At 41.7% G+C, this 24,987-nt stretch overlaps 3 protein-coding genes across 3 annotated transcripts in view; 1 reads left to right on the forward strand and 2 right to left on the reverse strand.

The window, feature by feature from the left end:
• Positions 1–119: 119 nt before the first annotated feature.
• On the reverse strand, positions 120–1,074 carry LOC117582812 (GILT-like protein 2). Its single transcript, XM_034270847.1, has 4 exons — positions 916–1,074; positions 680–853; positions 334–627; positions 120–266 (listed from the first exon to the last, which is right to left on the reverse strand). The coding sequence occupies exons 1-4, from the start codon at positions 976–978 to the stop codon at positions 162–164; spliced, it is 636 nt and encodes a 211-aa protein (XP_034126738.1). The 5' UTR covers positions 979–1,074; the 3' UTR covers positions 120–161.
• A 703-nt stretch (positions 1,075–1,777) lies between these two features.
• Positions 1,778–2,732, reverse strand: LOC117582816 (GILT-like protein 3). The gene is made up of 3 exons (XM_034270855.1): positions 2,396–2,732; positions 2,029–2,337; positions 1,778–1,961 (listed from the first exon to the last, which is right to left on the reverse strand). The coding sequence occupies exons 1-3, from the start codon at positions 2,681–2,683 to the stop codon at positions 1,857–1,859; spliced, it is 702 nt and encodes a 233-aa protein (XP_034126746.1). The 5' UTR covers positions 2,684–2,732; the 3' UTR covers positions 1,778–1,856.
• Positions 2,733–9,312: 6,580 nt separating this feature from the next.
• Positions 9,313–24,987, forward strand: part of LOC117582721 (extracellular serine/threonine protein CG31145) — a 67,192-nt gene continuing 51,517 nt past the window's right edge. Inside the window, exons 1-2 of the mRNA XM_034270646.1 lie at positions 9,313–9,411; positions 10,663–10,796. The gene's annotated coding sequence lies outside the window, so the exon portion shown is untranslated. The remainder of the gene's footprint in view (positions 9,412–10,662; positions 10,797–24,987) is intronic.

A 24,987-nucleotide genomic window follows, 5' to 3' on the forward strand; every position in this document is an offset into this window, starting at 1 on the left:
TGTCGTCAGTAGTTGTATACACAAATAATTGACCACTAGATGGCGATTGTAACAATTTACCACCCTCGAAAGCTCGCTGTTGTGAAACCATTAAATATCAGCTTCAGTGGCACATCCAATTTGTTCTTCAAAAACGCTTTTTAATACAAACTATAAACCGATTACATGCAGTTGGCTAATTTTATGTGATACATGGTCTCATAGCGAGCGCAGAAGACGGAATCGAAATGATTGAGCAGATCGTTTTGCTCGTTGACATTGTAGACCTAAGGAAGAGGAAAAGTGAATCTTTCACTATTTGACATCCGATTCGAAGCTGCTATATTAACTTACGTAGTCCACTGCTACGGCTGGGACGCCCTCGTGATTCACCAAGGCCGTCTCCTTGCCGTACTCAGCCAGTATATCGTTCACACTACGAGATTTCCGGCAGTTCTTGACGTCGCTGACATCGATCCTATAGTGCTCGGCACAGGTGTCCAGTCTGTTCTTCTTTCCGCGCATCATGCAGGCAATCAGTTCAACAGATTCGGTGATATTATGGTGCTGCAGTATGCAGCCATGCCAGGCATTCAGATCACACTCTTCCTCCCCGTGCTGACAGACGACATTTCCGTCATCATCCAGCTAAAACTGAAATTGGATTAAATGCAAAGTGCAAATTCTGATAAATACCCACCTTGGCATTGCCGTAGGGGATTAGCTCGAGATCCGTGAATGGCAGTCGATCCTTCACCATCATCGAGGGACCCAGGTGTGTGGTGACAAACTCCATGCAGTAGGGACACAGCGACTCGTAGTACAGTGTTATGGCCAGCTTGTCACTCGCCTCTGTCACTCGAGCATGGTGACGCTGCGAAATTCAGAATGTTTATTGTTCTCTTCCTCTGAAATGCAGGCAGAAGTGTCACTCACCCGCGCACCAGCCAGCGCCACAATGCACATCAGCAGACAGCAGACAAAGACAAACGCCTTCATTGGGAAGCAGAATGACTTTATGATCTTTAAATCGTTCAGCCGCACAGCGCCAGCGATCGCTTGACACTGAAATAGAGTCCAAATAACTTATGAGCTGCAATGAGCGTTGCCCACTAAGCGGGCAGTGGCGTAGGTTAAGTTCGCGTGGAGGGGTCACTCGGGGGTTCGTAAATTAAATTTATATAAGTACTTAGATCAATTTAGTTTGAATGTGTGGAATAAATGTGAATATGTAAACAAAGAGTGATGACAGAATTCTCATTCTTAACGAAAGATCGATAGGCTCATCGATAAATCAGCATAAATAAGCAACTGAGTATCGAACTCTTCGTGTATTGTTCATATAAAATATATATATATATATATGTATATAGTTTTAAAACAAACTCGCGATGATTAGGATCGATTTCGATTCGATTTTGGTAGCTATTTACTGGCTACTTCCGTGCCATTTCATCCACCCCTCTGGTAACCAGCGACCCTGTCGGGGGTCTCAATCAACCCACGAGTGCAGGGAGACTGTATTTATATTTCCTCAAGATCCCCCATTGAGCGTGTGCCAGCCTGCGTCAGTCCAAAAAAACAAAGGCCGAACAACACAACAGACGACCAGACAGACAGCAATGCGCGCAATTACGCTGAAAATTGAGCTGGGGAACCATCACACGGGGGCCCTAATCTTATTTGCAGCTGCGTCTCAGTCTAATCATAGGATCTCCATGCAAATGCCAGAGATAAGCTGATCCAATTTTAGCTCTTCACTGCCGCGTTGTGGTCTCTGAGTCAGCGAAAACACCAGTCCAGAGTGTAATTATTATTTATTGGCTTTACCACATTATAAAACATGCAATGCTTCATCATAGTTGAATGGGATTTAGCTAGACGCACGTGGGAAGCTTCATGTTGAACTTTCTCTCGTACTGACTGCAGAAGTGACCCTCGAAATTGTACCGAATGCTGCTCTGCTCGTACGGCTCGAATACCTAGAGGGGATTGAGGCAGGAATTTAACGAACATGCCCAGAGGGGATCTCAAATATAATGCACTTACATTCTCAAACACAATGGTGGGTACAAAGGAGAGGCCCAGTTTCAGAGTCTCCTTGCCGTAGGGTGCCAGGATCTCTGGGGTGTTGCGCGTTTGCTTGCATTTCCTGGCCGCACTCACATCGAGACCCAGGTGAGTGGAGCACTTGTCCAGCTGGTTGCTGTAGGCCCGCATCATGCAATAGATCAGCTTGAAGGCCTCTTTAATCTCGAGTGTCTCCAGAATGCAGCCATGAAGTGCATTCAGCTCGCATTCCTCCCAGCCGTGCTGGCAAAATACTTGCATTTCCTTCGTGGCAGTGTTGTTGTAGAACTAAAACGAAATATATTTATGGATTATTATTGTTGATCAAGTAGCTCTGTGCACTCACTCCCGCCTTGCCGAAGGGGTACAGCTTCAGCTCAGTGTACTGCCACCAGTCGTTGTCCAGCAGTGCATCGTGGAGCCTTCGACGGATGAAGTAAACGCTATCCGGGCACAGAGCCTCATAGTGGATGGCCAGCAGCAGTCTCTGCGCCTCCACTGGTGCTGTTGCTGTTGCTGTTGCAGTGGCTGTCACCTCCGTTTCATTGGCGGAGGACAGTTTCTGTCCATTGCCACTCGCTATGGAGATGAGGAGCACACCCAGTGCGCAGAATAAACTCAATTTATTGTACATCGTATCGTCCGCTTCCGCACTTTGCTGCCTCGCAAACCAAACACAAATGCTCTTTCTACTCTCTGCTGATCCATTGTACATATTCCCCTCACACGCACACGGCATGATCCACAACTATACGTGACGTGTACATATATTTGTATGCATGTGTGTATTTATTTACATATTCATATGTCTCCCCCAATGTGTACAGATGTTCTTGCTCTGCAGAGCACAACAATAACTCACTCTCTCTCTTTCTCTCTCGCTCTCTCTACGCAAACATCATTTACTGCTACAGCTGTGGGAAGCACGCGGGTGCCCAGACCTTACCCACTAAACTTTTGGACAGCCACTAATCCACTAATAAGTGAACAATTTGGGTGAACTGATTGCATGCAGAGACTGTACGAAACACTCTCGCTTCCATTCTCAATGGGAGATAATTGCTGTGCCAATGTATTTGTTGTTGTGTCTCGAATTAAATTGTTAAATTACCATTTCATTTATCTGCCATAAGAGAGCGTTTTTTTTATTGACATAAACACCAACAAATTAATTAAGTTATCGAATTGAAGCTTTTACATATATTCTCAGATTTATTTCTTCTTCAAGACTGGCTCTGCATCTGGTACTATACAAAGTAGAGCTTAAAGCTCTTTCTTAGTTGTAATAAATAGCGATAAAGATAATTCGCCTAAGCTGTCCTCAATTATTGCGTTTGTTCTATTCATTAAGGACTAACACTGACGAAACAGCTATTATTTTGAGCTAGAATTTCCGCTCAAGATTTCGTGCATTTCAATCTCTTCGCAGAAATCGCTTTGACATTGGGTTAATGCGAATATTTTGGAGCTATCCGTTAAGTGTGTCACATGCGGCTCGGCGAAACATTAACAAATCATAAACAGTGAATTTTCAGCAAACAGAAAGAGGAGGAAAGAGACAAAAAAGCCAACAAATATTTCGGAGCGTAACAAGTTCAGTGCACTGTCATGTAGCGTTGCTGCTAATTGACAGAGCGAGGCAATGTCTCCATTTTGGTGGAGAGCGCTCCCCGCTGGAGGCCGGTCCAAAACGGTTGTTTTTGTTGTTGTTGTTTTTGTTTTTGGTTTTCTGTTCAGTGTGGAAAACCTGTTGGCCACATATATAGATGTAACTGTCGCACATGCTTGGGGGCTTGCTCAACAGCAGCGAGTGAGTGAATGCCATTGACCATCGGTCTGGAGTGGGACCTGGAGCTGGATCTGGTCTGGACATGGTCTGGAGTTGGCCTGGACGTTGGCAGCTTACGACTGTGCGGGACTGTATGGGATATGGCAGTTGAGCAATTTCAGTTTCTAACTAATTTTCTATGCCTGTTAATTGGCAGGGAAATGCTTGGGATTGTTGCCAGAAGCGTTTATGGACACGTCATCGTAGAGCGTGTTTCATGGTCAAGGTTTGCACGCAAGAATGCCCCCAAACCCCCTTCTGTTGAAAGTATTTATAATTGCGCGGCCGTCCATAACCACAGATGGATGCACCAGTCGTTAGAGAAAGAGACATGAACAAAAGTGACAGTATTTGATGAAGCGCCTCGTAGGTTTCCGCACAATCATTGGCATCGTCTGCCCAGCTACCAACTGGCAATGGAAGCTACCAAATCCGAACGTGTTGCAGCTGCAGTTAACCCAAATTGCCTTTCCGCTGACCAGTTGGGTCCGAGCATCACATAGATCACACTATGGTGTTACTCAGAGTTCCAGCAGCCTCCGGGCCCATCGCACGAATAACGTTTATCTCTGGTTTCTAAATCTGCATCGGAATTGGAATTGGAATTGGAGTCGGAATAGTTGCAGTTGGAGCCGGAGTCTCTGTTCCAATTTCTGCAGTCGTTTATTGTCTTTTTTTCCGCCTTCTAATTTGCATTTACTAAAGTTTGCCAGCTTTGTGTCGCTGAAGAGTGGCCACTGCTGGAGGGTATCGTGAAATGTAACTGCTTATAATCAGCTTATATAAAGAAAAGAAAAGCCAAGAGTATGTCAAGCTGCGACTCGATAGCGTCCAACTTTGCTGTTATATTTCTTGGGGGTCTTTTTTGGCAGTGGCAGTTTTTCTGCCATCGCCTGTTCTTGTTGCAACATTTCGAGCTGGAAATGTTCAACCGCAAGCCAATGAAGCCACTTTACTTCTGTTGTGCCTCTTTGCTGCATTTTGCGGTTGATCTTGTTTAGTTGCCGAAAACGCATTCAGCCAGAGCCGCTGTTAACCCTTGTGCGAGGTGAAACTTTTGACGTGTCAAAGAAAAAATATATTTGCGAGGAACTTCTTGCTTGACAGTGAATGCTTGTCATGACTGCTTATATCATGTGTTAGCCTTTGTTTTGTAATTGTTTGCTTATCGGTGAGAGGCTGCAGCTACTTTTTCAGCCAAACAGGTGCAAGAAATGGTTGCGCATGGCATTCAAAATAAGTTTGCGGACTTTGTCTTAAATGAAAGTTGCCAAAGTTTGTATTTAAAGAACCACTATGGGGGGTGCAAATGTGACTCATTCTGAGAGTGAGAGGGGGTCCCTTTCCGCCACCGGTGCATGCGGCAGGGTTAATGCTTGCTTTGAGTGCCTTTCAGCTTTCCGTAAGAGATGCCTTAGTGGGTCACGGTGGACCAGTTTGCAGTTTCGGCCAGTTTTGGGGCAGGAAGAAATTTCTTTTCGTTTCGTTGCATATCATTGGCGACTCTTTTACTTTTCTCTTTGCCTTTCTCTCAGAGTCTCTCTCCACCACTGTCTTTCTCTCTGGTTGAGGTGGTTTTCTGTCTGAATCGAGAATTTCCAAAGTTGTACAAATTGATATCCGCTATGCGCTGCAAGCGGTCAAGGCATCACAGCCTAAGCTCCATTGGGTGCGTTCTGTCCACGTCTGCGGAACGTGTCTGGACATATAATTGGGATGCCAAGCCAAGCCGGGTCTAAGCTGATTTCTTATGCAAATTATGAGTGGAAATGCCTGATTTCCGCTGCCCCATTAGCATTGTCAATTTTTACGACTACGATTCTCCCTGCCACAAAAGACTCCCTGCCCCACACCACTATTACTCGTTGTAGTAGTATAATCCGACAACGGCCCAGCTGCTAACGATTGCCTCATCGTTACACATTTCTCGGGTATTACATGATGATATCCATCAGCGTCTGGTTTGCTTTACTGCTCTCTGGTCTGGTCTGCTCTGCTCTGCTCTGCTGTTGCTCCTCCTTGGGTTTGGCCTGTCTCTGGCTCGCGTGCAAAAGTATTATAAAAAGCAGAGGGGCATGGCGAAATCGAATGCCAGATGCTCTGTTTGTAATGAGATACATTTTGAGATAGTTTCCATGAGATTAGTGCTTGTATAAACTCGGTTCAAGCTCGGTTTTACAATTGTTTAGGGTTCTTTCTGGCTGTTCAACTTGCTGTGCCGCTTGGATCCATATAAATGATTGATGTAATTGAACTCAAAGTTACCTAACTTAATTGTACTTGCACTTGCAGCTATTTCTACTTGATCTATTAGTTGCCTAGTCAAACGCTACTCTTTTACTGGGATCTACTGTGGCTCCACATGCCCCACGATTCTTTAAGAGTATCGTCTACAAAGAGCTTTGCCGCACATGCAACCAAGCATGAGGCACACATAGATAAATGACGCCACAGTCGCGAATGCCGAAAATGCATTTTCCCATGCAGTTGCAGGCAAATACATAAATCTCATAGTTTTTCCAGCTAAAGACAGAGTCAGAGTTGTCAACTTTGACATTCCAGTTCGTTGTCCGATTCGATTGAAAGATTCGTAAAGAATTTCACAAAAAATCTTGTTCGCTGCTCCAGTTTACCAAATGTATCTGTATCTATGGAGGATGATGTCAGAAAGAGAAGGATAGAGGAAGCATTGCTTTGTATCTAGACCAAGTGTCGACAGATGAGTCCGAGGGCCAGCACTCTGGGAGGTAAAAACGGGTTTTCATCGTATGTGCCTGTGTGTGTGTGGATTTCCACATGCGAGGCGAAAAGAATGCTTTATGGCACCTGGTAATTGAGTGCAATAGCCGGGCTAAAAGGTAAGCTGGAAAGGCACGGCGAGTGATTGCTTTAAAAACAGTTAGTTCCGATGCCAACAACCTGCAAAGATGAATGGAAAAAAGAGCCAACTAAAGGGAAATCAATGCGGCTGAATGAATCTATCCCTGCACCTGCCCTAACCCATAAATTGGTTGCGATTGCCGTGCAAATGAAAGCGTGGAAAATGATCTCACTGGAAAGAGTCAGTTCCGATGCCAATAACCTCACCAAATGACTCAATGGCCACCAAAGTGTGCGGCTGACGCCTGTGGCTGTATTCTATTTGGGTCTTTTTACTCGTAAATCTTAGCCGCTGTCCAGATAGAATAAAAAAGATAGTAGTACACGTATCCGGAGGCAGGGCTACGACGACACCTCCCAAACTGGGTGGACCTACGTACCTCCCAAGATAAAGCGATTTCGTGAGCGGAAAGATACTAACTGCGGTGATATTTATTTATAATTGTCATATAATTGTGGCATGCACACAAAGCACCAAAAATAACACTTGACTCAAATTGGGGGCACAGCAGACCGTCGATCCATGTAGGGCAAACCCAGCACTGCCGACAGCTGGCTGGGCTTTTAATTGGATTGAATACGAGCAATGCGCCCAAAGCGTACCACCAGAGACATACACAGGTACACAGACACAAGGTGGCAAAGCAAATAACAAATAGAAAACTCTAGCAAGTTCTGTGTTCCATTCGTTCTCAGAGATCTTGGATCTGAGATGGATGTCAGATGCCACTGATGATAGCACTATAAAGGTGCAAAGCGGAAACAGTAAGCGAGTAATTTACGACTCGCAAAACTTCCTTTTGGCCCCCTTGTTTGGGCCGTTGGGCAACAAGTGGCCAAGAACAAGACAGCGGCAGCAATCAGCGCATCAGCACTTCAACACGTCAACCTCTAATCACATTAGCACAGTGGCCAACAAATTGCCATTAGAATGAGTGTGCACCATGGCCCCGGGGGTCCATAATTATGCGACCCATGCAAATGGCCATTGTCTCGGCCCAGCCCGGACCGGCTCTGCCTGACACGGAGAGACAGACTCCGGAGGCATTCTCTGTCAGGGATCAGAGGTGTTCACAGCCCACAGCCCACAGCCCACAGACTCTTTTGCTGCCAATGGGGCATTGCGCAAGATTTATGACGCCTCCAACTCCGAGGTGTTCGGTGTTCGCTGCTCATCTCAGCTTCCGTTAACCATAGCTTTGGCTTTCAATCTGGGTCTAGGTCGTCGGTCGTTCGTTGCGTCGGTCGTTGCCTGTCAGACTGATGGCTCTAACGCCACATTCAGTGTTCAGTCAACTAGAAATTCTTTGCCATCTATTTCTGTTGCCTTTTGCGGTTTGTGTGTCGCCCATAGATTCATTTGTATATACTAGTACTTTTTTTTGTCGGGCCCAGCGTGCTATTAACGCTAGAGAAAATTACAATTTGTCTGCCAAGTTGAGGGAGTAGGAGGAATCCACTGACAGAAGACTCAATTAGACGAAACGAAACATACCCTCATCGAGGTTGATTACAGAGGATTACAGGAGACGATTGAAGGTGGGAAACGAATATGACAGGGATCATGGATCATGGAATGGATCAGAGGATATATAATAAAATAAGCATTGTTTTGCTCACACCTTGCAAAGAGGAAACTTTGATCATGTCATGAAAATCCGAAAAAGTCTTCAATGGATTAAGAGCATCTTGCATATTGTATTAATATAACCCTGCCTTCCCTTAGGGTATATCCATTGTGGCATTCAAAATGGACTGAAATTTTGGGTAGTGACTCTTTGCCGTACCCTGGGCCGCCTGATCTCTCTCTGCACTCGTAGCTCTGTCTCGCCTAGGCCGCCCTCTTTGGGTGCAACAGGGTCGATGTCGGCGTTGGTGTCTCTGCCGCATTCGAAACTCGTTTCCGTCTACCTTGGCTTTGTTTCTATTTCTAAGACGAATGCAATTACTATACTGCTTGTAAGTATTTTCGATTTGAAAGCGTTTTAATGTTAGCTCATTAATGCGGCGGCGGCACCCACTAACCACCACCAACCCCCCCTTCTATCCATCGCCGCAGAGAGCACAAACAAAAGCAAAAGCTAAAAGTGAGCGCAAGCTTTTCTAGGCAATTGATGGCTCTCTTGGGTCTGTTTACATTTTATAACGTAATCAGCTGTTTTAGCTTAGTGAGAGCATCTAGCAGTGAGCCAGTGAGAGCAGCGAGCGTGAGAGTGTAAAAGCGGAGTACAAGAAAGAGAGAGAGAGAGAGAGCATGGGATGTGCGAGTTGTACAGTTAAATGAGTGCAGAGCTTAGGCCTGGTCAGCCCCAGAGCTTGTCAATTGATTGACACAATAACAACAACAACAACAACAATGAGATACTGTGCTGTGCAATGTGCCATCACGTAGAAAAGTCGTAAAGCAACAACTACTGAAGGAATTTTACGGGCTAACTGTATGTGTGTGAGCGTTTGCGTTTGTTGTTGCTGCCTCTGGCTCTGCCACTGCCGCTGCCACTCTGCTCTGTGTTGTTGCGCGCTCTGGCAGAGGTCCGCTGGTGCTGTTGGCGCTCCGCTGCTGGGGTCTCCCGTCAGTTGTTATCGGAACGTTGGCGCTGTCTCGTTGGAGCTTTAAACTGACGCGGACGCGAACGGTTGTCGTTTGCTTTTTGGTGGGTTTGTTTGCTGCTTGGCTGCTTTTACCTCGCTAACTGCTGCCTGCTGCCTGCTGCTCTCGTGCGCGCGCTCACACTCTCTCCTCTGCACTGTGAAGCTCCCACGCGCGCTTCTTCCTCGCTCTCTCTGTGTCTTTTGACATCACGACTGGGCAGAATAAATCGTTATAGTTTCTGCCTTTTTATTTGATTTGCTTATAGAAATAATTCCAATAAAATCCACCATAATCACTGAAATAATCTCCGTCGTTGTGTAGTGCATAAATAGAAAAGAAAAAGGAAAACCCCAAAGACGACAGTGGTGCAACATCAAGAAGCTTTATTTATATATAGAAATCTGGTGTCTGTGCGGTACTACGAGTGTGTGTGTGTGTGTGTGTGTGTGTGTGTGTGTGTGTGTGAGTGTATGTGCCTCAAGTTCATGGTGTTTGTTTGGTTGTCAAAATAACAACAAAACTATCAAAAGTTTACTTAAAATAAATTATTCGCTGGCTTCTGCTCTCCGTGCAGATCTCACAGTCAGGTGGCTGCTTATCATAGAACTGAAACCACTCCCGAACTACTCTCTATGCTAGTTGTACAGCGCGCCAAACATGAGATACAGAGATACATGTCGAACAAGCACAAAACAGATATAAACAACAGTTCGTTTGCCGTTTGATTGCACTGTTGTTCAATTTGTATATCGGTGTGTACATCTCTATCGCCGTCGCTATCGTGGGCAGGAATCCGCAGCAGAGGCAGAAACAGCGGCAGCTCTGATAAGAAACACATTGATAAGCCATCTAATACCTCTCACTCTATCACGCTTTCTTTCACACACACTCTCTCTCTCTCTCTCTCTCTCTCTCTCTCTCTCTGTCAGTCTGTCTGTCTCTATCTCTCTTTACTTTGTTTGGGCGTCAGGTTTTTCGGTTTATCAGCGCTTTGCCGGCGACCTTTAGCTATCATCAAATCGTTTTTTTTTTTTTTGCGACGTTTCATATGCCTTCCTTCCAGTCGTAGTCGCAGTCGCAGTCCAAGTCCCACTTCCACCCGACACCCCACCTCCCAACGGATCCCATTTCGCACTGGGAAAATCGCCAGTGTCGAGTGACTTTATCAAATATGCAAAGCCGCTGTAATTATAATGCAAAAACGAGGCTTAAAATAAACGCGAGTGCATTTACTATAAAATAATTGCCATCAACAAAATACCCAACGTTTATATCATACTTATATCTAATTATAATTGCATTTAATTTCAAGCGGAAATAAATCAGAGAGAAAATCCCCCCCAAACACAATAAAAGAAACATAATTAAACAATTAACAAATAAAAAACTGAAATTATACAAAAATATACATAAAATCGTCCGTAGAGCGACAGGAAAGGAGAGTGGGTAAGTTTTTCCCCATTTAATTCCACTAATTAATTAAGAGCTTTTATGGCTCAATTGTCTATTATCGGGAAGCTCCATCTCAGGTTGCTTCCGAGAAATACGAGAAGTAAACATCCATATCCGTAACCCCGGGACCATGAAATCAAGGGTCCAAGGGCCGGCCCCAACTGCTCACGCAGCACGTAGAAAATCAATAAGCTTTGACTCTTGCCTTACTCCTGCCCCCTGAACTTGCCGACGTTTTTCATTAGCAACAGCTGATTGCACAAGCTGCTCCCACATCGCAACACACTCCCCTGTCTCCTGCTGGCAGCAGCAGCCCCACCTTCCCTCAGTCCGCAAACGCTTAACCTTGGCGCGCCTTTTTCCACAGTGAACTCAGCTTTGCAGCGACATGGGTGGAACTAGCTACAAACTGTGGCCATTATCATCTTCAATATTTGTAACCAATTATCAAAATATCCTAATGACAGGGTCTGTCTTCGGCTGTCTTTGATTTGAGTTGGGTTACTGCATGTTTAACCACACAGTGAGCACGCCTTTGAGGGGAACATTAATGCTTAGAATAATCAATGTGAAACTTCATGAAAGAAGTGTGATATTTTTTGTAGTGTATTAGTAAGGTTTAGCTAATTTTCTATTTTTAGGCCTTAGCCCCTATGATCACACCTTATAGTCCCTCTAGAGATAGTTTGAAAATATTAAATAATGAGCATTACCAAGAATTTGGCAGAGCCAAGCAACGTTAACCACACTTTAAGAGGCTCTGAAAGTGATACTGAAATATAATTTCCATATTTGATATTTTTAAATATTCTTTCCATAAATAGAGAACAGTTAGTTATGTGTTGTGTAATTATCTCTAGCATGGTGCACTTTATAGTAGAGTCTCCACCCAATCAAAGACAGAAATAAATACACTAATTAGATCTGGGGTTTTGGTTTGCTTATCAATTTCATTGGAGAAACTTTTCATGTAACGAGAACAGATATAGTTCTAAAAATCAAAGATTGAAAGCCCAATCTATTATTCCCGTTTGATGAATACCTTTTCGGACTGGGAGCATTCACTGTACTATCAAATGTTTGTGTGTGTGGGTGGGTGGGGATGGCATTTCCCTATCCGTCTGTTGCATTGCATGCTCAAGTTGTTTGTTGCTGTTTGTGTGTTTTTGTGCGTTGTTGTTGTCTTGGTTTCCTGGCGCCTCATTAGGTTGCCACCCAGACTGGGGGAATGCTTGCCAACGAACGTCACATGAGGTACATGTGTGTGCACTCATCAGGCGCACTCTTAGTCTCTCAAGAGCCTGCATTTGCCACTCCATCATGTCAATCAAAGTGGAAGTCCCTCCCCCAGAGTGCACCAGATAGGAAGTTCAATCATCAAATCAGGCCAAATCTAGGAACGAAAGGAAATGTTGTGCTGCAATAACAAACCCCCAAACCCAATCGGAAATATAATCAGAGCCATTGCTTGTTTTGACAGTTGAAGGACATGCGCAGGCTTTCGAAATCTCTATCCCTCTCTCGAGTACTTGTTCTCTCCGCTGCACAGTCTCCCACATTTGCACTTCTCTGTTTTTCTCTCTGTCTCTCTGAAAGCTCTACCACGTGATAGTTTTCCGGCTCAGCTGTCATCCAGCTGTACACAGACTTTCATTTAAATTCCCACAGGCGCCACAAACAATAAAAAGCTACCGAGGCGAAAGCGCTCCTAACACATCCTAAAGCTCATCGGATTTGCTTCTCAAAGCTGCTAATTTTGACCACTTGTTGATGTCATTTTTGATTGGCGGTTGCCTTTCTGATTCTTTAGAAAGTTTCTGCTATTTTTTACAGCTAAGAAATTATGCAAATTAGTCCAATGTTAAAAAAAAAAATACAAACCATTAAACGATTTCGAGATTCTTCTGACTAAAATCTTAGATTGAGAAATAAGAAACACAGAACCAAAAAAGCTGTCATTAAAGGGGTTTCCAAGCATGTAATTTTGTGGGTTTTCCTATGTGTTGAATACCGACACGACTTCTTTTCCTTTACTTTACTTTCGCTCTGAGCCAAGTCGCTGAATTGCATTCTAAAGTGAAAGGAAGTTGAAGTTGAAGCTGAAGCTGAAGCTGGGAGATGCTTTCTAAACGATGGCTCCACTCAAGAGGAGGAGTACTGCCATTCACAACCGGAATTGTACATATGCAGAAGCATGGAACAGTAGTGGCACCCACCCGTCGAAAACACAGCGAACGACCCACCAGCAGGCATACATAATAACATTCTATTTCAATTAGTGTAAAAACTGACCTATGCCATTTTCAGTACCATTTTGTGGTCTCTCAGTGGCTGAAACATTAATCAGCACGTTTTCAGATCGCTTTTGTTTATACGAGAGTCCATTCCATGCACAGCTTAACGCCCGCCAATGTCTACCCGTAGTAGTGCCGTCGGCGGTGTTGGGGGCAGCCCCCAAAAGCAAACACAAACCGAACACAACGTACTTACCCCCCGATTACCCCCCAAAGACAATTTGCCCATAAATATTATACGAATACGAGTACATAAACTACATACGTATATGCATGTATATTTCTTTGTCGTTTGTCTGCCGCATTGTTGCGGATTTCAATTTCAATTCCACTCATCGAGTTTCTGTCGTTCCCTAATGGTTTTTTAATACGACATCCGAAAAAAAACGAAACAAAACAAATAGCAGCTGAGTATTATGGTTTTCTTTATAAATAAAAGCGCACGAGGCGAGGGGCCGTGCTCGTGTGGGAAATGTGGATTCTGTTACGCCCTTTCATTCGGCTATAATATACTCGTACTTTACTGCTGCGACGAGTGGAAAGGAGTGGAATGATTGGGAATATGATACCGCTAATACGATAATAATTGCCCAAAACTAAAAGGTTTTAAGCATATAACCATTATAGAAAGTTGGAAAACACATTTTTGAAATTAAATACTGTTTACCTATTGGAACGATTTATTTACTTTGTGAAGATTTTCAAAAATCAAGTGAAACTGAATCTCTTATGTTTATGGCATTAAAATATTTGTAACCACTTTCTTTTAAAAGCTTCAACTACTGAGTTCAGTTTTCGGCAAATTACACCATTCAAATTACCTTTAAGTGATTCATTTTGATCTAGTTTGATATCTGATATGAGTATTTCCGCAAAAATGATATCTGACAAGCCGCTGTCAAAGCATGTGATTGCTTTTTTATTGCTGTATTGCTGTTCGTTTCTAAACCGAATAAATAATATTGGATCACGCAATGCCTTCATCATATCTCATCGCTTTGCGGGGGATCTGTCATGTTATATCAAAAATGTTGGATCAATCACATTTAATGTTATTTGCCAATTAATTGTATTCAATTTTGATGTATGGAATAATTGTAGAAAAAACCTGGAGCGGGAAGCTCTCTCTTCTCTCTACTCCTCGATGCGTTGCTAACGGCACGCTATATAATATTTAAATGCCGGCAAAAGTATCCGATACACGTACTCAAAACACACACATACACACGCCCACTGATACTCTATTATAATGGGCCATGCAGCACGCGAATTATTAAATATTTATTGAACATCAAATGCGGACTTCAAGCGTCGCTTGATGGCCATTTTACTGTTAGCTTTGACCCACCCACCAACCGGTTTATTGGCCATTTTTGTGCGAGTGCCCCCACGAGAATTTACGAGTATTTCCTTTTTTTCCGGATTCATTCTGTTTGACAAACTTATTAGACTCGACAGTTTCTCATTACATAAAAAATAAATGGCATTTATTATACAACAAGCAGTAAATAAACTAAAAAAAACATCAGCCCGTATGCGTGGCCATAAAAATTGCTTAAATCATGAACAAAATTGTTTGTTTTTTCGTTTTGCTGTTCAAGAGGCAGGGGCTCTCCTCAGATTACATTTAATAATCACTTTTTGTCATGAAAAATGAATAATTGGTTATTTTATTTATTTTATGCATATATATTTTAATGGGTTTTTTTTATGGCAGCACAGCTCAACTGAAGTATCCATAAAGAAGAGAAGAAAGTTTTGTTTTTATTTTTCGATTTGCATTGGGTTGCACAAGCTTTAAGCAGATGGCGCTAAATGAGCTTTAAACTTGCTTAGAAACTTGAATCCTTGGAAAAGCTCACCTGTTGGATTCTAAACAAATATGCGTTGCACAATCTAAGGCCTGGTCATGACAAAAACAACTGACCACAAAGTTCATTTGATGGGGCATTTCCAGCCAATACTTAAAGTGATAACACCACAGCGTGGATTGTTGATAATAAATGTTAGCATAGAAATTTGAAGTAATGTTAAGCTTAAAGAGCAAGACAATAATTTGGAAAACTTGCTTTGAGACTTGGATTATATTTTGGGAAACTCTCAGGGTTTTTAAGCCTTGGAAGGCTTCCATATCTTGGAAGGAGTAAATGATTAAGAATCTGTAATTTATTCTCGGAAAATGGAGTTCAATTTATTAGTTCAATATATTTGACATTTGTCAATTTTCCATTTGCTTAGGGATAAAAGCCGCTAATCAGCTACGTGAATGAATTATCGAATATAAATCGACCATGGAAATACGAGAATCCATGCAAATGCATTACAAAACTCTCACAGATGTCACGTTTCCGTATCTCTATTCAATTTTTGGATTTATCTACAACGCCACAGCCGACAGACCCTTATTGTTTCGTACACCCCAACCCCGACTGTATCCCCATAAGTATCCGTGTGTACGAGTATTGTATGGGAAATACATCGCGTGGGTCCAAAACGTGCACGGCACGGCACAAACAATCACCAATCACCAGCCACAATGCTCGTGCTCGTTGTATATAGTTTCTACATATAAACAAAAATAAAACAAAACACAAATCAGCGCCAAACATTCACTGCAACTGAAAGACTAACTGAAAATAAATATAAAAACAAAAAAACGAAATGAAATTGTGAGTTTCACAAGTGTCACGTTTTATGCAAAGTTCGTTTCGTTTTCGTTTATAGTTAAATTTTAACTTTTTTCCAAAAGAAATGTAGCTTTCGTTTTAATAACAAATTGCAGCTTAAAAAAATCTGTTTACGCAGGCAGCAGGAAATTAAATTTTGCCAATGTTTTCAAAAAGTCAGCGCAAAAATTCGATACAAAATAAATGTCGCGACATCAAAAATAAGAGACACCAAAAAGATTATTCAAACACCAAAAAAGAGCGAAATAAACAAATAAGAAACAATGCAAATAAAATGTAAGCCGCAGAGGAACGTGCGATCGCGGATTTGTATTGAATTCCGAATGAGGCGCTGACCAGAGAGCAGTGGAAAGCTGTGACAAAAATACGCTTTGGATGCAATGGAAAATATAAAGTTTATTTAGAGTGAGATACCAAAACTTCGAGGAGACAATCTGTGTTGTTAAACACACTAAAAGTAATTCAAAACTTGTTCTGTTAAGCGTATTCCTACACCTCAATGAGCTATAACTGAACCAATGCATGGTTCATAATGAAGATCAACTTCGTTAACCTTACAAACCATATTATCTATAATCCACTAATTTATGATTTGCTACTAAAAACAGAGGAGGACTTCCCCGACGCTTGGGCACTAAGCAAACCCGTTTTCTTCATTGTTTAAGTAGGTTCGGTTTGTGGTACTTTTTATGAAGGCACGTAGCGGAGTGTAGAGTTCAAGTAAAAATAAATAAAACAAAAAGTTGAAATAAAAATATGTGTGTCAATGAAATTTTCGTGCATTTAAACTGCAGTTGCGGGCTGCCTCATAAAATTTCAGAGACAGACCTCAGTCTGAAGTTTTTGCCCCCCCATCGCAGTGATTCACGAACTTGTTTGGTTTGGCAGTATGTATTTCTCATACGAACCATCGCATACATCGCCACGAGGCAACCATTGACTTGGTTTGGAGGAGAGGAGTATCTTTTCAATAATTAGTTTGTTCGTTTTGGCGCGGCATAATTATGCGAGAAGTTCAGAAACAGAAACAGAAACAGAAACAAGTTTAACTTGTCGCAGGTCCATTTGATTGAGCTTAGAGCACACCCCAGTAGAAGTGGCAAGTTCTTTTTCTGCTCTTGCTTCCCCCAAAACAGCGTTAAATATTTCAAATATTTCTCTATGTATCTCTCGGATTAGTATTCAGAGCATGGATGCGTGTGGGGTTCGTTCTTGACAAGCAGGAAGCCGCCAGCACATGCCACACGACCGCATTTGAGCGTTTTGTAAGACATGCCACCTATTTTGTATGCCTAGACTGTTGTCAATGGCTGCAGTTACTGGTTGCCATCGTAGTAGTAGTCCCACAGTACTGTCATCATAGATTTATGTGTGTTATGAAATGCATTGCGAGTGTAGAATAACAAGGGGGAAACATTATACAATGCTTAGAATCATTTGAATATATCTAGAGAGTGTACTTTTAATGGGAAATGAATACTTCAGCTATTTGAAATATAATTTTAGAACAATTCTCTCTGCTTAGTCTACCTTTGTGCTCCACTTGACTGTAGCCTAATTGGACCTACATAAGTTATCTGTAAATTGCTGTATCATTCGATATTTTCTAATCGGCCAGTGTTCTGATTTCCCTAACGAATTTCCTGAACTGAACTGCATTCATCGTACAATTCGATACGAAGTATCATCCAATTCTTTCATTAACTTTCTATACATAAATTTCAGTTATTGTTGTTATTATTATAGCTGTTGTTCTTGCTGTTGCTGTTGCTATTACTGTCATCTGCTCGCCTTATTGGGAGTGCATGATTAATCATAAATATAATTTTAATAGGCTTGCGCCTGAGGAAAAGTGAAAATCATTGTCCGATTTCGATGTGTCTCTGCCTGTGTTGGGCTTGCCTGAGTGTGGGGCTTGGCAGCTTAAGCTAATGAAGCGCATTAAATGAAGCTTGAAACGTATGAGTATCTTATAGATTCTCGTGGCAAAGACTCTTGTCTGGCTGCTGGAGATGTGGCTGCCTGCCATTGTTGTTCTTGGGTGTGAGCCAGTGACACAGAACGACAGGCAGACAGACAGACGACACACAGAAACTCAGTCTGTCGGAGGAAAGTTTGTGGCTCTTCCGCAGTCCGTGGTCTTCGGTCTTCGGTCTTCGGTCTGCTTGCTGTAAAGGTTAATGAGTTATAAAACTTATGCCACTTACTTTGTTTAGTGTAAACGATACGCATTATTAAAATGTGCCTTCACATGTGCGTGTGTGTTTGTGCGTGGTCTGTTCTTATTTCATGTGGCTGTCGGATATAATTTGGTTCTACAGACACAGCCACAGTCATGATGATAGACTTTTCTGTTATGGCCAATGCTCCCCGTGGCGTCTTTTGTTACGCTTTCCAGAACATGACTCTGAACATTTTCGGCACAGCTTTCATTTTTCCCCGTTGTGGCAGCTTTCTGAGATCTCAGTTGAATGAAGCCATATCTGAAGAAGAAATAAAAACATAACTTAAATAGCATTTAAAGAGCAAAGCAAAGCACTGCGAAATGGTAGCAAAATCTCAGAGGAGACCCCAAGAGAAGTGTGTCAAACCTTTTAGAAGAGGGCCAGAACGGGGGGGAGACAGAACAATGCCTCAAATGGGGGCCAACAAACGGGGCAGGCAGTCAGTCAGTCAGTCAGTCAGTCAGTCGGTAGCATTTAGGCAACAGTCAAAAGGTTGCAAATACACAAAGCGTAACTGTGCGAGTAGATTCTTTTTTTCGTGCTTCTCGGCGGCAGGTGAAAAGTGGGGAAAGAAAAAGTGTAACCGAGGGGCAGTTTGTAATTAAATCTTATAGAACGAACAACAACAAAAAATAAGCCAACTGAAATGTGGCTCTCACTCTCACTCCCGCTCTCGCATTCTCCCGCTCTGTTGATCCCTCCCTCCCTCCGTGCTGCCTGCACTGCTCTTTAGACCAGGTATTGCAACAACCATTGGCTTTGTCCATGCTTGAGTTGCTCTTACAGTTCTCTCTCTTGCTCTCTCTCTGCATTATTACTTGATTTTGGTTTTTTTTTTGGGTATGTACTTTAAAAGGCAACAGACCGTCGACCGCATCCCCCACAACCAAAAGCCGGAGAGCTCAAAGCCCAGAGACCAACCAGAACCAGAGCCCAACCTTAAAATATCCATTTAACCATCAGTGCAGCTGCAACCTTAAATGGTTTGGGGAATGAGGTATGGGGCGTGGCTAGAGCTTTAACCTCTGCCTGTCCGTGCCACCCCCTCTTAAGTGTATGTGTGGCAATAGAAAGGGCAGACAGGGGGCTACCCTTGAGGTGGCACTTTATGCAGTTTTCAGTTTAATTCGAAGCTGGAGTTTCCTCATGAATAATTTGCCGGTTAAGTGGCACATACTCTACTGCATTTGATGAAGTTCACCGGTTGGAATGTCCATAGCATGGCCCAAGAAAAAGATTAAATGGTATGAATATATGCAAATTATATAAGAAAGAATAAGATTTCGGATCAGTGGGTCAACTCTTTGACATTTTGTTGACTTTTCAAAGTATTTTAACCCTGTTAGATCTATTCTCTTTTCTAATTTGCTAAGTCTTGTCAGAGTATTCAAGTCTCTTTATGTTTTACTTTGGGTTGCGTGCGTTCTGTCCCCCAAAATATTCAATGAATTTATCCGCTCACTGAACCCCAATGCGAAGCTAAATGGAATCGTATTCCATTCTGTCTGCGAATTGTTTTAGTTTTATTTTTAAGCATTTTTTTTTCGGTTTATATTTGATGGGACGTTGCTGGTGTGCTACAATGTTGACAGAAAATCAACCCGATCTGGGATCTGGATAAATGAAAATGAACAGACACTGGGCTTAATTGAGTTTTGCGATGCTGTCTGTGGGTGATTTCAATAGGAGGAGTCAGTTTTGAATACATTATGCAGGAAAAGGTCTCTCTCCAACAACTAGTACCTTCGATTGAGCCATGATTAGTCTTCGTCTAACTGTCCCTGATATTTTAAGGCAATTAGCTATTTAAATTTAAGAAATCATTGAATAGCGCACATTGTGTGAATATTCAATTTAATTTAATTGCTCTTAAGTGAATGCTGTATTTAATTGCGGCCAAGTATTGGATTTCAAAGTCAAAATGAAACTCATATTACAGCATTATCCAGCATTTTGTTAAGGGTAAGCTGTAAACGTATGGGTGAGCTTTGCCACATTGCAGAGCCAGCACTCGACTACAAGTGCACTTTGTTAGGCCATGAGTCGGGTATGTGTGAAAACTCTTCAAAAAGCTGGAAATCACTTTGTAAGGGACTTTGACCCTTGCAGCAGGATTTATATTGAATGAAAATATTTTTGTTTTACTTAAAAAAAAGAATACGATTTCTTTGAAATAGTAATTGAATTAGATTTTGTGCATTTCAATTCAAATTTAGTTTACAAATCAAATTTTATTGAGAGACAACATTGCCAGGGAGCACTTAATGGGCCTCGCAATGCTCTCCCTCGACATACAGATACGGCATATGTTATACATATATATTTTCATAGATACACCACATGGTACAGCGCGTGAAGAAGAAAACTCTGATTATTTCGCATTGTGTTTTGGGGGCTTTATTCGAGCGTGACGCTACAGAGAGCGTGGTGTTCAGCTCGTTTTAGTTTTGCAGACAGAAAATTAATTTTTCAAAAGCACTTTTTCCAATAGATATTTTATTGCAATTGCAATTGCAAAAATACAACTAAAAATGCCGCTTGGTTGCAAACTTCCGTTGCGGACTTTGCTTATACAAAAAAATCAACTACTTTAAGCGGCCTACAGAAGGTCGATAAATGTTGGAAATACTCGTGAAATATTAAAACACTCGAACACTGCAGTGTTCGAAACCCAAACCCAAAACACATGAGTGGAAGAGTGTGGAAGAGCAGAGGCAGCAGCAACAACAACAGCAGCAACACTCGAAAGGCGAGCAGCAAAACTTTTTGCTGAGCATTGATTCAATTCAATATTCGATTTGGCTATGGCTATGGCAATGGCTCTCTCTGGGCTCTTAGCCAATCCTCCACATGTGTTACGGGCCGGAGCAGGCCGTAAAATTAATTTTACGCACGGCCTCAAATCAACGCATCATGACTAAGTGAACATTTTATTTTATTTTTTGTACTTTGTTGTGGTTTTTGGTTGAAGAACCCCATCGAAATGTTCAACGACTGTTTGAAGTGATGGTAATCCAAGGGGGGAGTTTGTCTATAGGGAATTTCGAGCATAAATCCCCTTGTGGAGAATAAATGTGGGGGGGATATCTGTAAAAAAACATAGTTCCATTTGGCATTCAAAATCATGCGAAGAGGAACATGTGAGCAATTCGACTAGTGTTGAGCACTCCTTCCTGCGTGGAGTGCGATAATGTTCTGATTTATTTCCATAGAGCCTCTAGGGCATGTTTCTATAATGGTTTGATATTGCATTCCATGCTTTCTGGGAATATTGCTTTTAATCTGACATATCGCCCGTGTTTCTCTTTAAGACAGTGCATGGTCTGGTCCTTCCAGACTAGTCTATAGGCTGGTCCACTTGGGCCCTCTTCTGCATATTCTTTTAAAATATATTTAATTTAAAAATGTATTACTGATTATTATTTTTAGCATGTTTTTAAATTATGTATCATGACCTAATATCAATTTATATTGCTCTGTTTATTTCCCTTCCGTTGTTGAATTTTTGATGTTGATGTATGGGATTTTAATCGAGTATTTGGTGCTGCCTCAAATTTGACGCAAAACAAATTAAATTCAAATTTGAAATTTTTGTTAATGTGGTTAATGGAACATACCCAATGAGAACAGAGGTGGGAAAAGCGAGACAGAGAGAGAAAGAGGTTAGGTAAAAAACCCACACAATTGTTTACTTTTAATTATGAAACCGCGAAGGACAAACATGTCGGCGCCACAGCCAGAGCAGGAGCTGAAATTGAGCTCAGTTTTGTTCGTGTCCTCTGATTTCTACCCTATACCGAGAGGCATTCTAATTTCCATAAGGCAACATGGAAGCTAAATAATGAATATCGCCAAACAGACTAACATACATATCCATACAGTTATCTCATACGTGTAATTAGCCGTAGAAGAGTTTGACGCTGATTTTCTGCTTATTTATTTCCCTAAGAACTATTAATCTGTATAAATAATGAGTATCAAAGCAACGACTACCAAAATTAAAAGAGTATTCCCTTTTTGTTTTGTTTGTCTCTTCCTCTGCTTCTGCTGCTGTTTATCAATTTCCAATATTGACCTTTGTCTGTTTTGTCTTTGTTTTTGCTTTTGTTTCTGCCTTTGCTCTTACTTTACTTTATTCGTAGTTGCTTTTGTTGTTTTAGTTGTTGCTACATTAAATGTACACAGTGCGAGCGCAGACATGACGGATCGTGTCGTTGTTCGGAGTAGGGGGCCCTACCGGGCTTTGTCTTTGTGTTTGCTCTTGCGGTTTCTTGCTCTTCGCACCTTCGGATGTGTCTTTGGGACTCTGGCACCTACTAAGTTGAGGGGGAGGGGGACGCAGCTAGAGAGGAACTGAGAGACACAGAGTCATGGGAGAAAAACACACACAAATATTTGTGCAATTGCAGGGTGACAATTTTTGGTTTTCTCGTTCTCTTGCTCAATTTCTTATTCCCCATGTCTTGCTCTTATACTCTTTATTCAATTTGCTATTTATTTATAGACACGCAGAGAGTCCATTCGACTCAACAAAAATCCGGAAAAGAGTTCAAGGCGTTTATTCTTTACCAAATCATGTTGATATATTTATGTATGTATGTATATATGTATATGCCATCAAACGTTATAAAGTCGAGTTTACCTTGAAACCCATTTATCACCACTTATTCACCAACTACATTTTATTGCTACAGGGTATCATGAGAACCACTTCCATCTGGGTCAGCTTTTATGCTGTTTTTTGTGCTATTTATGCCGAAAATAAACAATTGCCATCATGTTGTCAATTGAATTGGAGCGTCGTTTTCAATTCTCAGACAAACGGAATAGACTCCGCTCCCTAAAACAGAAACCCCTCTGTGTCTCTCTGTGCTCTAATTAAATTACAGTGCGGAATGCAGTATACAAAATGCAAGTCTACATACAATACATACATCATATATGCACATACATGTTTATTTAGAAATATTTTTTGTAGTTGATTCATTCAGAGGAAGTTTTAGAGAGCCCCCGGTTCCGATAAGCAAACAGGGGGCGGGGGACGGGCGCACTTAACCCAATTAGTCGGGACAAAAGGCGATAATATAATTGCATTTAATTGAATTTCAGTTTCGCTGACAATGAAAGCCAAGAGCAGACGGATGGACAAAAAGCGAACTAACTAATCATTAAGTTTTAAATTAGCCAAGTATTTGTTGCTGTTGCTGTTTCAATTTCCTTTACTTATGGAAGCCATGGAAAATGTGCTGTTGTGTTCTGCTTTTGCTTTCTAATGACTTGCGTTTCAATGAAAGTTCAATTAACGCGTTTCACCGAGCGAAAGTTTCGCGTAAAACATTAATGAAAGAAGAATGGATAGAATCAATGGAAAAAGACAGCCAGACAAAGAGGTAGAGAGAGATTGACGTAGGTGAGAGTGAAGTACTTACAGAAGTACAACAATTTGGTTTCATTTACGGGCCGGCGATGATTGCTATTCAGCAGCGACGAAAGAGTTGTATCAAAATGAATGTGTCAGTTCGCTTAGGGTTAATGTGGACATACCACGAAATCACGATATCTTGGGCTCAAATCACTATATCCCATACCAAGCTTTTCCCCCTCCAAACTGCCATTTGTATCTTATTTTTTTCATTCCTTCTATTCTGCCCAGTTTCTCTCATCCTTTTTTAACACTAAATTCGTTTAGCTCTCTTTTCCGACAATAAAATTGAACACAAAGCAATTCTTTCGGGTCCTCATTAACATTATTTTGCCCCGCGGCGGTAGCAGCAACTTGTGCATGCCCCATAAAGGATGATGATGCCGAGAGCAGAAATGGAATACTCGTACAAAATATACCAAAAAATCTCCATCCAAAGTTGCTGCAATTTCAATCCGAGTTTGATTGAATTCATTAAAAGCACTGCCCACTGCCACACACTCTCTGCACTTGATTTTTATTCCATTTTTTTTGCATATTTTATTTTTGGCTTTGCTGACACTTAAACAATTAAAATAGGATTGTTGCGGGTCAGAGTCGGCTTGGGTTGGGTAGGGACGAGTTCCTGCTGTGACAGACATTGCAATTTCGGGTCTGTACGAAAAAAAAGAAAAGATACAACCTGATACATACATATGGTATGATTGTATTTAAAATGTAGTCATCCCTTGTCTCTCTGTCTCTCCATCTGCCTGTCTGTCTCTGCCTGACTCTCTGTCGTGTGTGCGGATTTGGTTTGCAGATTGTATTTTTTTTAAATTGGTTTATCCGTTGTTATTGCTCAAATTTGTATATTATTTTTTTCCCTTTATTTTCGTTGTGTGTGCTCGCCAAAATGAAATTTGTTTTGCCGCTTTTGCTGTTTGTCACACCCCGCGTATGAGTGATGGGCAAATGAATTTTTAATGGAGATTATTAGAGAAGTGGAACTAGACCCTAAGTAAATGGATTTATTACTTTGTTATGTCTGTTCATTTAACTTAAGAGACAGAAAAATCAGGGATACAAATTGATTAAATATGTGTATAGGTAGGACGCTTTGAACTCTGATTTTCGGTCCTTTCTCGATTGATATATTAAACTTCCATTAAGTTTAGGGATATTGATGAACCCCTTCTCAAACGTTTAGCTTAAGCCTAAGCTCCAGCTTAGGAAAAGAGAACACATTTTCCTATCTTTTAGAGACTCTTTCTCAGCTTCGGGATACAACTCATTTTTAATTGGCATAAGTTTAAGCACATTCATCATTACTTTAAAGCCAGAACCTCCGTGTCTGTGTGCGTGGACTTTTGAAAGAAAATATTAAGTTTCGCCCTGAAACACGAAATAGAAACTTCCCGAGAAGTGGTCCCCCACTTTGCAAAAGTGTTTCAATTTATCAATTTATTCCTGCAGCTTCCCGAAGGTCGGTTCGGTGGGGTTCAGACGAGTGCAATGTATCAGCGCAAGTGGGGAGAAAAGTTTATTTTGCCTTAGTTTTCTCTTCGAATAATATTT

Source organism: Drosophila guanche, unplaced genomic scaffold (assembly GCF_900245975.1).
Source record: "Drosophila guanche unplaced genomic scaffold, DGUA_6, whole genome shotgun sequence".
Lineage (NCBI taxonomy): Eukaryota > Metazoa > Arthropoda > Insecta > Diptera > Drosophilidae > Drosophila > Drosophila guanche.

What these genes read in the sequence shown, in the direction of transcription:
- LOC117582812 (XM_034270847.1), bottom strand. Translation starts at nt 978, where the DNA reads ATGAAGGCGTTTGTCTTTGTCTGCTGTCTGCTGATGTGCATTGTGGCG. An exon ending in TGGCGCTGGCTGGTGCGCGG is followed by an intron (nt 854 to 915) that starts GTGAGTGACACT and finishes TGAATTTCGCAG; the next exon opens with CGTCACCATGCTCGAGTGAC. An exon ending in TCCCCTACGGCAATGCCAAG is followed by an intron (nt 628 to 679) that starts GTGGGTATTTAT and finishes TTTCAGTTTTAG; the next exon opens with CTGGATGATGACGGAAATGT.
- LOC117582816 (XM_034270855.1), bottom strand. Translation starts at nt 2,683, where the DNA reads ATGTACAATAAATTGAGTTTATTCTGCGCACTGGGTGTGCTCCTCATC. An exon ending in ACCCCTTCGGCAAGGCGGGA is followed by an intron (nt 2,338 to 2,395) that starts GTGAGTGCACAG and finishes ATTTCGTTTTAG; the next exon opens with TTCTACAACAACACTGCCAC. An exon ending in CCACCATTGTGTTTGAGAAT is followed by an intron (nt 1,962 to 2,028) that starts GTAAGTGCATTA and finishes AATCCCCTCTAG; the next exon opens with GTATTCGAGCCGTACGAGCA.